This window comes from Plecotus auritus, assembly GCF_963455305.1.
Source record: "Plecotus auritus genome assembly, chromosome: 13".
NCBI classification, from domain to species: Eukaryota; Metazoa; Chordata; class Mammalia; order Chiroptera; family Vespertilionidae; genus Plecotus; species Plecotus auritus.
In genome coordinates, this window is record NC_137779.1 from 6,556,601 (window position 1) to 6,569,443 (window position 12,843).

The 12,843-nt window shown below is 50.3% G+C and overlaps 1 protein-coding gene across 1 annotated transcript in view; it reads left to right on the forward strand.

Moving 5' to 3' along the window:
- The window catches only part of CIT (citron rho-interacting serine/threonine kinase), a 150,406-nt gene extending 137,847 nt beyond the window's left edge, over positions 1 to 12,559 (forward strand). Inside the window, exons 39-45 of the mRNA XM_080649954.1 lie at positions 354 to 462; positions 557 to 685; positions 1,272 to 1,352; positions 2,826 to 2,904; positions 3,026 to 3,205; positions 8,305 to 8,608; positions 9,792 to 12,559. Coding sequence (XP_080506080.1) covers positions 354 to 462; positions 557 to 685; positions 1,272 to 1,352; positions 2,826 to 2,904; positions 3,026 to 3,205; positions 8,305 to 8,608; positions 9,792 to 9,815 — 906 coding nt within the window. The 3' untranslated portion in view covers positions 9,816 to 12,559. The remainder of the gene's footprint in view (positions 1 to 353; positions 463 to 556; positions 686 to 1,271; positions 1,353 to 2,825; positions 2,905 to 3,025; positions 3,206 to 8,304; positions 8,609 to 9,791) is intronic.
- Positions 12,560 to 12,843: the final 284 nt, after the last annotated feature.

The window sequence follows — 12,843 nt, forward strand, 5'->3', positions numbered from 1 at the left end:
TCCAGCCACCACTGCTCATAGTTGGTGTGTTTGTCCAGGCTTTTTCCTCTGATAAGAATGTTGTATTTTTAAAGCTCTCTTTTTGAATGCTACCGTTTCATTGAATTGGTGTTTCTGCCCTTTTATTTGGCTATAACTTGGCCTTGTTTTCTTAGATTGGGGTTGCAAAGAATTCAGAGATAGCAAAGGGACGCGAAAAGATTGAATCTGTGCGTAATCCACAGCTTGAACAAGTCTGGTGGCAGAGGTCCCACTGCACGGCTCAGTGATGCCTGAGGCGGAAATAGGAGAGCTGGAGGCGGGGCTACCTTGGGTTGAGGACACTCACATTCTCCTCTTGCCCTCTGTCTCAGGAGATAGAGACCTCAGAGCCCTGCAGCTGTATCCACTTCACCAACTACAGTATCCTCATCGGAACCAATAAATTCTACGAAATTGACATGAAGCAGTACACGCTTGAGGGTAGGGCCCCAGTCCTCCCAGCCCACACACTGCTCTGGCCTTGCCACCAACTCCAGCCCCTTCCTGAAGCCCTGCTCCTCACCTGCCTTTTCAGAATTCCTGGACAAGAACGACCATTCCTTGGCACCTGCTGTGTTTGCCTCCTCTTCCCACAGCTTCCCTGTCTCGATAATGCAGGTGAACAGTGCCGGGCAGCGGGAGGAGTACCTGCTCTGCTTCCACGGTGAGTCGGGGCTGCCACTCGCTGCTGTTTGGGCACCAGCAGACCCAGACGGGTCCCCCGGGCTGCGGGTTGTCAGGGGACTCTGGGGCAAGGTGGGTCCTGCTGGGGTGCAGAGAACACCTTCCAGCTGCCACAAAGGCCTCTCGGGGTCCCTGTCCTGTCCCCACCAGGGTGCTACCCTGATCCAGCGCTACTCCGTTCTGCCCAAAGATCACGCAGTTCTTTCCTTCTCTGTCCTCACTTCTTTCTCTCCCTGTCCTTATATTTTTTCTTTTCTCTTGATGTTTCTCTTCTTTTTTCTTTCCAAATCCCTGGGTCTTTCTTTCTCTTCCTTCCTGTCTTTGGGTCTCTGTTTCTCCCCTTTCCTCCCTGCCCTCCTTTCCCCAGCCCTCCTCCCTTTTCTTGTCCTCTCTCTCCCCCCTTTCACTTGAACCCTCTTTTTCTCATAGATCAGGCTTAGCAGGGTCCTTAGGTTTTAACCATCTGGTGAAGTCTGGCCAGTGGTCCCCTGGGCTCAGTTTCTCCTTCCGTCAGTGAGTGCTGTTAGCCTTAGCCATGCTGATGTCCGGGCTCTGACTCCTTGCAGAATTTGGGGTGTTCGTGGATTCTTACGGAAGACGTAGCCGCACAGACGATCTCAAGTGGAGTCGCTTACCTTTGGCCTTCGGTGAGTGAGGCAGGTGTGAGGGCTCCTTTCGCCAGCAGCTGGTGCCCTGGGGAAGCATTGTGGGCGCAATTCCTTTTGGCCCAAGCACTGTGCTCGTGGATTCCATTGGACACCAAGTGCCACGTGTAGTCGTCCCCCGAGTCAGTGCTCAGGGCAGAGTCCAAGGCTTGATAGAATTGCATCAGCCAAACCCACCAGCCTTGCAGAGTGTTTGTTAGGGTCTCATGATAGAAAGCAGACCATTCCCTGAGTTTATTTAAATCATTTCCAAGGCAGCAGAGTATCCCATGGCATCGCCGAACACCTGTCAATATTATCCGTTCTAACTGGGCAAAGCACTGAGGGCCTGGCCATTCTTTTTGTAAGTGTGACTAGCACTGTGATGAGATCTTGTACTAATTTTTATGCACTTTTGTCAAATAGTATCCTCTGCACCTAAGTTCTAAAAGTGGAACTACATACGTGATCATACATACATGCAAACATGTCCTTGCTTGTCCCTGTGAATGTTCTGAATTACCATCACAGCTGAAATGCCCTTCAAGGCTTTTTCGTTTATTTGTTGCTGCATATCAAGTTTCAGAACTTAGTGACTTAACACAGCTTATTGCCCATGATGGTGTGGTTGCCCGGATAGCTCTGTCTCACGTGGTGTCAGCGGGGTCACAGCGGCCTCACAAACATGCAGCAATTGGTGGGAGCCCGGCTGGGCTGGTGGCTCAGGCCTCAGCTCCTCTCCATGTGGGCAGAAGCGGAAGCTCAGGCCTCGCTCCCACCGTATCCACCGGTTAAAGCAGGCCACAGAGCCAGCCCAGGTTCAAGGCCAGGAGACCCCTAGGCCTCCTTTTCCCTTTAAGATAGAAAAGGTCACCGGTCATCGTTAGTGTTTCAGTGACACTGTGATACTTGGTATTAAGACCAGAAATATCTAATTACCTATGAACCCAGTCTTTTTTTATTTAATTTTTAAAAAATGCATATAATCAAACATTATTTAATGTGTACAGTGAAAAGTCTCATCCATATTACCCATCTTCCTAACTCTCCATCCCCACTCTCTCAAGAGAAAAAAGTTTTGAGTTTCTTATCTTTCTAGGGCTTTATGCAAATGCAGAGAGGAAATATATTCTTATGTCCCCCTTTTTTATCATTACAGTAGCACACTTGACACATTATTCTGAACCTTGCTTTATGCACTAAAGAAAACTGCACACCTCAGGACCCGCCCCCCATATCAGTACTGGAGAGGTTCTTGTTGCATTTTTGAGCTGTGCCACGTTGTATGTACCTGCTCCCCTTGCACGTACCTGGAGCTGGTTCCCATCTTCTGCTCTGACAACGTGGCAGTGAACACCCTCGAGCGTGCCTCACTGTGCTTGGTGGGATTGCTGGGCCCAGGGGTGCACTCAGGCTGGTTTTCATCTTCTTTCTTTTAACCCTTCCTTCTCACGCTTCCTCCGTGGCGGCCCACAGCCTACAGAGAACCCTATCTGTTTGTGACCCACTTCAACTCACTAGAAGTGATTGAGATCCAGGCACGCTCCTCTCTGGGGTAAGCACTGCCCCCGGCTCCGACGGGCTCAGGGTTGGGGTGGGTGTCGGGCCGGGCGCTTGTTTCTTCCCTTCCTGCCTAGCAGTGGCGCTAACCTGCACTGCTCCTTCTGTCTCTGCAGGACCCCGGCCCGAGCGTATTTGGACATCCCAAACCCACGCTACCTGGGCCCTGCAATTTCCTCGGGAGCGATTTACCTGGCGTCCTCATACCAGGATAAACTGAGGATCATCTGCTGCAAAGGAAACCTCGTGAAGGAGTCTGGCACTGACCACCACCGGGGTCCCTCCACCTCCCGCAGGTACCGTGCCCCTCCTCTTCTCATTCCAGGGGTTAGCACTTTCTGCAAAGCAGAAGGAACTCTTGCTAACCTGGCTGGAGGTTCCCCGGTATTGAAGCTCCAGCCACTCGTTTCTTTGAGCTCTGCAGCCTTGACGTGACCTAGTCAAGGTAATGGCAGGACACTGTTAAATACCCCTTAGCAAAGGCGGGAGGAAACGTCCGGCCTTTCTCCGGAGGGTGTTTCCGTGGCTCTGTTCGGGTGGAGCGTGCATGACGCAGTCATTGCTTTAGCAGATGTCCTTCCGGGCTAGTTGGGCGGTCGTGGCAGGGTTAGTGGTGAGTAAACCAGATGTATCTCCTCCCCGGTGAAGTCCCAGGGGAGAGACACATGCACTCAGGCGATTCCAGCACAGCCTAGAACAGTGGTCGGCAAACTCATTAGTCAACAGAGCTAAATATCAACAGTACAATGACTGAAATTTCTTTTGAGAGCCAAATTTTTTAAACTTCTTCTAACGTCACTTCTTCAAAATAGACTCGCCCAGGCCGTGGTATTTTGTGGAAGAGCCACACTCAAGGGGCCAAAGAGCCACATGTGGCTCGCGAGCCACGGTTTGCTGACCACTGGCCTAGAAGGTGAGGCTGCCATCGGGGTCGTTTGAGGTTCCGTGGCACTCCCAGGAGGCCCCCAGCCTGGACTTGGGAGTCAGGGAAGATTTCCCGGAAGAAGTGAAGTCCTATTTATACGTCCCTCTTTCTTTGTACGTCATGATTTTTTTGTTGAGAACAAAGCCTCTCAGATAATAGAATGTGGTGATGGGAAATCCGGTCCCCTCCTTGGGCTTGCTGCTGTTTATTTAGTGACTCCCAGACTGATTCTTATTATGGCTGCCACTGAAGTTCCCTGGGAGAGGACTTTTCCAACGAGGGAGCGCTAGGCCAGGACAAATGAAAACCAGCCCTGAAAAGGGTCTTTTCCAAGGAGGAACCAGACAGGTCAGATGGTGACATTTTTCCGGGGAGCGTCAGTCCCGCCAGGCTCCCTCTGCTGGCGGCCACTTTGCTGGCTTCCACAAGGCTCTGCTTTCAACATGACTGCAGATCTGGGGAGAAAGCCGTGGGGGCAGGTCAAGTTACAGTGTCACAAAGCTTGTTGTTACTGAAATTCAGCTGTCTTTCTTACATAAATGCTCTTGCAAGCCTTTGGTTAATTTCCAGAGTTCCGGAAAGTTGATTTTGACAGTGTTCGTCGGTGTTCTTGCTGCTTTTACGAAGGAACAAGTTTCTCGCTCTGCCCTTCCTTTTCATGCAGGTGGCCGCACGCTGTGCAGGCCGCAACCCTTAACATTTCAGAGAGCGTTCCATGTCAGTGTAGGAAGTATTTCCTCCTTCTTTTTTAAGCCTCCACAGCATTCCTTCCCATGACCTTCAGCTTATTGCGCTGCTCCTTTCCCCTTGGGTATTGGATGGTTTCCGTCTGTTGCTGTAGCAGATGACTTTGTGCCTGTGTCACTTGTTATTCTGCATGCTTAGGAATCTCCCGCAGGATAATTCCTAGAAGCGGCTGTGCGCTTTTGATTTTGATAGATGTTGCTGAGTTTTCCTTCGCGGAGGCGGAAACCTTTAGTCCCACAGCATTGTGTGGAAGTGGGCCTGGCCTTGTCCTGCCACAGAGGGCTAGCCAGCTCCAGGTCGATGTGGAGGCGTGAGATGTGTAAAGTTCAAGTCCTTGGTCCACAGAAAGGGCTGAGATGATTTAACCCAGGGGATATTTAATTATCTAGGATTTCAATTTTTGGACTGGTTTACAACCCCACCTGTCTACAGAGAGTTACGTGGACCTCCTACCATGTGCCAGACACGATGTCTGGCTGGGTGCAGAGATGAAGAAGACACTTTCTAATCTGAAGGGACTCTCGGTTTGGTGGAGGAAACACCTCTGATATTACAAACTGCTCAGGTCTTGGCCTCAGAGGCTACTTAATACTCTGTCTGTTCCTTTTGCTGAAATAAGAGTCAGGAATGTTCAGTCAGTGTGGTTTTAATCCCAGGACTTGCTGCGTAACCAGCAGCTCCTCACTCCTGGCCTGCCCCTGCCTAAAGAGTGGCTGCTCAAAGTCCTCCCTTGGGAACTTTAGATTTTACTTAAGTAGTTTTTATTTTATTTATCTAGGCTTTATTTAAGTAGCTTTATTTAATTCATGTCCAGCACAAATCCCAGTACTGTCATTAGATTTTTTTTCTCCATTGACTCACTAGTTCAGTGGCCAGGCACCTTCCTTCTGAGACTGTGTGGTATCTCTGAGATGAGTTACTTTTCTGTAGTTGAAAGTGGCCCCAGTGTCTGTGAACAGGCAGAAATGATGCTGTTGTCAGGCGTGTGGAAAACCAGCGTTAGTCTTTAGCTGCCTCGTGGCGTATATATAACCTGTTAGCTGGAAACAGCTTTGGGCAGGTTAGAGTGTAAAAGTCTGAAATTGGGGGGAAGAGTGCTGGTTGTTGTTGTTTTTTTGTTGTGTTTTCAATGGAGAAATACATTATCTGTTCACAAAATAGCTCTTGGAAAAGACAAGGCGTACAGACCCTATAAACAAACTCCAGTCATGAGACACCACACACATCATGTGAAAGCAACCGTCTGGTCTCCAGGTTGTGAAAACTAGAATTTGAAAGTCACTACACAGCTTGGCAAAACTGGACAACAGTTACGTGAAACGTTTAATAAACTGAATTTCCCCCAACATGTAAACAACATGACAAGACTAACTCTGGGCCCGGTGCGCTCAGTCCAAATCCGCAGCTGCTCTGCAGGTCAGCCACATCGCCCTGGGCTGGTTAGCAGAGCAGGAAATGTAACTCTTTGCAAGAAGCATAAAATGGACGTGGAAGATCATTGGATATTAATGCATGAGGAGATGGAAGATTGCCCACTCTGCCTAGAAGGAGGGGTATTTTCCTTCGTCCATTAATCTAAGCCGACATCCCGAATGGCCTTCCCTGAGCCATCTTTCTTCCCCTGGGCAGTAACCTCTCACTTTCTGATGGGCCCCTGTGGACACATTGTGTAAGTTCTCCTCCATTACAAACAGGCTGGATGGGATTCTCCTACTTGGGATTCGTTTTATTTGTCTGCCATGTCTTAAAGCCACGTAGCTAGAGAAGAATGTAAACCGTGGTTTCAAGCTGTTGAAATTCGAGCTACTCTGTTCTGTTGCTGCATGCTCAGCGCAGGGAGGTCTGGCTTTCTGAGCACTCGGTATCTGGATCTTCACAGCTAGAGTGCACCGGGAAGTGAGAGAATGACATGGAACTGTGCACAACGAACCGACTGCTTGTAAAGTGATCTCCGCTCACCAACCTCTCTGTTTCACTGTGGAGCAGGAATTGGCAAACGTTCTCTGTGAAGGTCCAGATAGTAAATACTTTCGGCTTTGTGGGCCATATGGTCTCTGTCTCCACTGCTCCACTCGGCTGTAGTGTGAAAGCAGCCATGGACAGTGCATCACCAGATGGGTCTGGCTGTGTTCCAGTAAAACTTTACTTACACAAACGGTATCTGTCTGGGTGAGGCCCTCGGCTTGCTCTAGTCTGTCTCCCCCAGTGATCAGTATCTTTGCTGCTCAGTTGCTTTCAATTCTGGACATTGACAAAAGAGGTTCTGGTAAAGTTAGACCAATAATTGAGGAAAGAAAATCAACAAATTTGATAAAATGATAAATTGTCCCAAAGGGAAAGATTTAAATTTCAAGGATTACAGTAGGCCTTTGGGAAAACCAGATATTTTTGAAGAGATGTCTTTATGACTTACTGCAAAAGCTAGCATCTATGTAAAGGATGTCATGTAGCATGTTAGCATATAATTTTTAAAATTTTTTTTCAAGCATATAATTTTGCTGGGAAAGTTACAGCAAAATAAATCAGTATGAGATTCATACTTGGTTCATTTTTAGAATGAGCATGTAATTCAGATTTTTAAAATATCAAGGATAAAATAAATTTATTTTCCTGATTTCTCCTTTCACTTTTGAAGATAAAGCCCCAATCAATGAAAATACGTCTCCAGGTGGATTCACTATAAATGGTCTCATTGTAGGTGGGTTGCCTTCTCCCAGCACTAATCATGCTCAGATAATGAGGACCCGAATCTGTTTCTGCTCATGGGGGTGGGAAGGAATGGATTTGGAGGCCGCATGTCAGTTCGGGTTCTTGCTTTTGCTTCTTCAGAGGTGGTTAGGGACATGTGTGCAGAAATCGTCATGAAACACCCAGGCCAGTGCTGGGTACAGGGTTGGATTTGTTGTACAAAAAGGCCTCAGTATTTTCTTTCTTTTTGGGGGGACGGGGAGGGGCTCAGTATTTTCACCTGATTGGTTATTAATCATCACTCTTTGGGGTCAGGGACATTTTATGAGCAGCTACACTGTTTTTATCCACCCTGCTCAGTTTCCTACTTATGTCAGGCCTGATCCCTGCACCTCTCACATCAGCGTTGGGTTGCCTCCTTAGAAAGCCACCTGGAGGGAGAGGGGACTGAACACCAGCCCAGGAGGGGGACAGCAGTGGCAGCTGACAGGGATGAAACAGGCTTTCTCCAAACGGCTTCCTTGCATTGAGGGCCTTTCAGTAGGCTGACCCTCTACGTGCAGTCCTCCCGTGCCTCCTGGGCTCTGGAAAAGATAAGTCGAAGGATAGAGGGTGGGGCTTGTGACATCAAACTGGCCTGAGCTGAGTCCCAGTCGGTCGTTCACTAGCTCAGGCCAGTCACCAGCCCGCCTGCGTCTCCGTTTCCTGTCTGTCCAGTGTGGGGCTTGCTTGTTCCCAGCTTGTGCTTTTGTGATGGTCTAACGACAGTAAGAGCTGAGCATAGGGCCTGGCACACAGTAGGTGCTCAGGAAACAAAAGCCTGCTTCTAGAGCGGAAGCCTGATTTTCTTTTGTCGTCATCTGTGCTCTCTTCCCTGCCCTCCCTCCCCAAATCAAACAGACAAAGAGCCTGGAGAACTCCAGGGGGGCCCTTTTCTCAGGGTCAGTGGTGAGCTGGGGCATGGGGGTTCTCACAGGAGGAGAATGCCCCTTTGGGGTGTGACTCCTCAGCTCCCCCTCCCTCTCCTGTTACCAGCAGCCCCAACAAGCGAGGCCCGCCAACGTACAACGAGCACATCACCAAGCGTGTGGCCTCTAGCCCGGCGCCTCCCGAAGGCCCCAGCCACCCGCGAGAGCCAAGCACACCCCACCGCTACCGAGAGGGGCGGACCGAGCTGCGGAGGGACAAGTCTCCTGGCCGCCCCCTGGAGCGGGAGAAGTCCCCAGGCCGCATGCTCAGCACTCGGAGGGAGCGGTCCCCTGGGAGGCCGTTTGAAGACAGCAGCAGGGGCCGGCTGCCTGCGGGAGCCGTGAGGACCCCCCTGTCCCAGGTCAATAAGGTGAGGCACCATTCGGAGGCCAGAGGAGTGACTGGGGAGCGGGGCCCCCTCAGGGCCTCTGTTGTGAAAAGAAACGCCGCTACTGTAGTTCAGGCTGGTGAGACACATGAGATTAGGAAGAAAAGGTACTTGATTTCACAAGAGACTTCCTAAGCAAATGGATAGTGTGTGTGTGTGTGTGTGTGTGTGTGTGTGTGTGTGTGAGTGTGTGTATGTGTGTGTGTGTGAGTGTGTGTGTGTGTATGAATGTGTGTGTGTGTGTGAGTGTGTGTGAGTGTGTGTGTGTGTGTGTGTGAATGTGAGTGTGTGTGTGAGTGTGTGTGTGTGAATGTGTGTGTGTGTGAGTGTGTGTGAGTGTGTGTGTGTGAGAGAGTGTGTGTGAATGTGAGTGTGTGGGTGTGAGTGTGTGGGTGTGTGAATGTGAGTGTGGGTGTGAATGTGAGTGTGTGCATGTGTGTATGTGTGTGAGTGTTTGTGTGAGTGTGTGTGTGTGTGTGAGTATGTGTGTGTGTGTGTGTGTGTCCCACAAATGGGATAGCGACCAAACAGGATCTTTCCCTTCCTCAGAGGCAACCGGCGCTGGCAGTTTGCAGAGGGAATCTGCATATAAGCAGATGTGTGTGTATTCTCCCTGCTTAGACACCAGTCACTTGTACACACAGCGTTCTGTGCCTCGCCTTTCCAAGCGCTCACACAAATGTACACATACTCAGGCATTTTCAGGAAGGCGGCCCGACGCTGGTCGCAGTGGCTGCCTTCTAGAAGAATTTGAATCTTCCATCACTGAAGCTGCCTTTCTAGATCGTATTTTTCTTCTGATGCCATCTGCAGGTCACCGTCGCACCCCTGCCGGGACAGAGGGAGGAAAGCCTCTAAATGTTTTTTTATCTTCTTTGCTCCTGTGCCCTACTGATAAGATGGTGTGTGTGTGTGTGTGTGTGTGTGTGTGTGTGTGTGTGTGTGACAGCTACTCATAGCTTTGGAGACTTTTTAGTGAATTTCAGTCCCTGATGGACCCCAAGCTTTGAGAGTTGGCTCTGCTAGTTGGTGCCACCCTGCCCCAGCACTCAGCATTAACCGCTGAGGGGGAACCAGGCGCTGCAAACTTCCTGTTTGTATTATGCAAAGAGCACAGCAATTTCTGGCCTCTGGTGGCTAAACCCGCTCCTCCTCTTGCTCCTAGGTCTGGGACCAGTCTTCAGTATAAAGCTCAGTCAGAAAAGCCAACTCCTCATCGTAATCTGCAGGAAAACACCAAACACACCATGGAACTGCTGAAGGGGACCCCAGCGCCATCGCTCAGCCACCCATGGCACAGCTGGACCCAGACCCACCTCGGCACCGACACCCCTGCTCGGGAGGTGCGGGGCGCTGAGGCTCTTGGGAGCTGCCGGCACCGTCCTGCAGTCATCCTCTTTGCACTTTGTTACTCTTTCAAAGCATTCATAAACTTTTGTACCTGGCTCTGGCCTGAACCAGTTCATCAGAGGAAGCCAACCGGGCACTAACTGTCACGTGGTTAGGCCCCTGATTAATAGCTGTTCTAAGATCCTGGGGTTGGTTGTTTCTTTGTGTGTTTTTTCCAAGTTTTTCCCTTTTTTTTTTTTAAAGACAACAGAATTCTTACTAGATTTGAATAGCAATGTATTTCCTGTTTAGTCATTTTTAGCTAGATCACACATCAGGTCTTTGCTACGGGAACGTATTGTAGAAGAGTCCCCGCCAGTTGGCTAACTGCCTGCACTCACATAGGCCCATTCTCGTCTTTGCCCTTCCTTGCAGACGCCCCGTTTTACCCAGGGCGACATCTTAGCCAAATGTTTACTGTTCTCATTGCCTTTTATGGCCTTGACGACTACCCCTCCCACCAGCTGAGAATGTATGGAGGTCATCAGGCCTCGGCTCATCGGGCCTCGGCTCGGAGGCAGTGACTTGGGGCCAAGGAACCTCGAGGAGCTTTCCCTCCCCCCCCCCCCCCCGCCCCCCGCCTCAGCATCATCTCCCCGGCCTGCTGTCCCGCTTTCATGTAGCTTTGGCCAGGAAAGCATGCAATAGATTTGTTCTGAGCCCAGCACCCATGGGCCTCTGGGCCCGGGAGGGGACTGGGGGCACCCACCTCCTGTCCGCGATGGCACGCTATTCCCGCCCTGGGATGGAAGAGACCCGTCTGGGAGTTCTGCATGGCGGTTCGCTGCATGTGCTGCCCCCGCCCCCCCGCCCCGCCCTGGCTGCCCCCCTAGGGTTGCTCTGCCAATGTCCGAGGACCGTACCATAGCTCCCACAAATCGAGACCCTCTGACGACTTGCCAGCTCACTGGCCACATAAGCTGCGGTCTGTAGCACTGAACCAACAAAAACCAAACGCTCAAGCCTTACGACCAGAGAAGGATTTCAGCAAACCACCACCTCACACGGTCACGCTTCCTGCCGGTCCACATGGATGACTATTCACACAAACCCAGCACGGTTCTACCCCACAAAACTGTGACTTCCCCAACGAGCCTTTCCCTAGGGCTAGACTAAGACCAGGAAAAGGCAGCCGAAGCTCAACTCCCACCTCTGCCGGGTCCGGAAGTCCTCCTTAGGTGCAGTGCGGCCCACCTGTTTCTACCCTCTGGCGACTGGTAAATTCCTGGCAACTGGTAAAGAACCAACCTAGAGGCTTTGCAGTTGGCAAGCTAACTAGCGGCCTTATTTCTGCCTTTAACCTCCCACAAGGCATCTCTCGCTTCGGATTCTCTTAGGCACGCCTCCCACCACCAAGGCACATCCTAGGTAGGCCGACAGGTAGCCCTGTTCTCACCGCAGCAGGTGAACATGACCGTATTTCAACCCAGGTGTCCACAGTTCAGACCCCTTTCCAGATTGCAGCCTGGCCCGAGTCCCGGCTCCTTCCTGCTCGTCTCCTAAGTGCTTTCTCATCTGAAACGCCCAAGACCCTCCCGTTGTCGCACCCTTGGCCAGTGTCATGCTGTCGTGTTCTATGTGTTGCTTCGAGTCTTTGGGGTCATACTGCATCTCCCCCCGCCCCCCGCCACCCAGGGCAGATCCGCCTGAATGTTTGCTGAAGTTTTGTCTCTTGGTCCACAGCATTTGGAAAGGTCACTGCAAACGAGTCTTTCAGTCTTGGCATTTCATTTAGGATCTCCATGAGAACGGGCTTCTAGAGCCCTGGTGTGTATATCGTGTGTCCCATGTGTGAAATGCTTCCTGCTCTAGAACTAGCTCAAAGGACTGTACATATTTACAAGAAACTTTATATTCGTAAAAAAAAAAAAAAAGGAAATTGAATTGGTTTCTACTTTTTTATTGTAAAAGGTGCATTTTTCAACACTTACTTTTGGTTTCAACGGTGGTAGTTGTGGGCAGCCATCTTCACTGGAGGGTGGGCAGCTTCGTGTGACCACCAAGATGCCAGCAGGAAATATTGTAACATGAAATTGCAGTCAAAAGCTTATTAGCATAAATAAGATTCTAGGTCTCCAAAAGTACAGGCTTTTTCTTCATTACCTTTTTTATTCAGAATGAGGAAAGGAACAATTCAAGATCCACCTTGAGAGGAATGAACTTTGCTGTTGAACAATAATGAAATAAAGCAATGATCGAAAATGTTTGCTCTAGTGCAGTGACCTCTTCTTTTATTTCTTGAGCGAGACCATAAAAATTCTAAGTATGGCCAGTGCCGGCATAGGCCTGTTATCATGGTGTGGGACCTCCCTCCTTTCCCACGAGGCTTTTTCTCTGGGCTGGTGGGAGCACTCAGAGATCAGAGCCATACAGAGCTCTCCTGGAATCGAGACTGGCCACATTCTCTTCTGAAAGTGTGACATTGTCAGTGTGTGGTCAGAACTCCCAGTGAACCATGAAGAGGTTGTTCAGGCCGTTTTAGAGGGTTGCAGGACTGGGAAGTGTGAGCAGTCAGGCCATTTCGAAGGGTTCCTCCAGGACGGATCACCCAGCTGCCCTAGGATGCAGCCCATCGGGGCAACAAGCCGCCTTAAAATTCCTCTTAGAAAGCTGCAGGGATTTGGCCCTAACTGGTTTGGCTCAGTGGATAGAGCGTCGGCCTGCGGACTGAAAGGTCCCAGGTTCGATTCCGGTCAAGGGCATGTACCTTGGTTGCGGGCACATCTCCAGTGGGAGGTGTGCAGGAGGCAGCTGATCGATGTTTCTCTCTCATCGATGTTTCTAACTCTATCCCTCTCCCTTCCTCTCTGTAAAAATCAATAAAATAT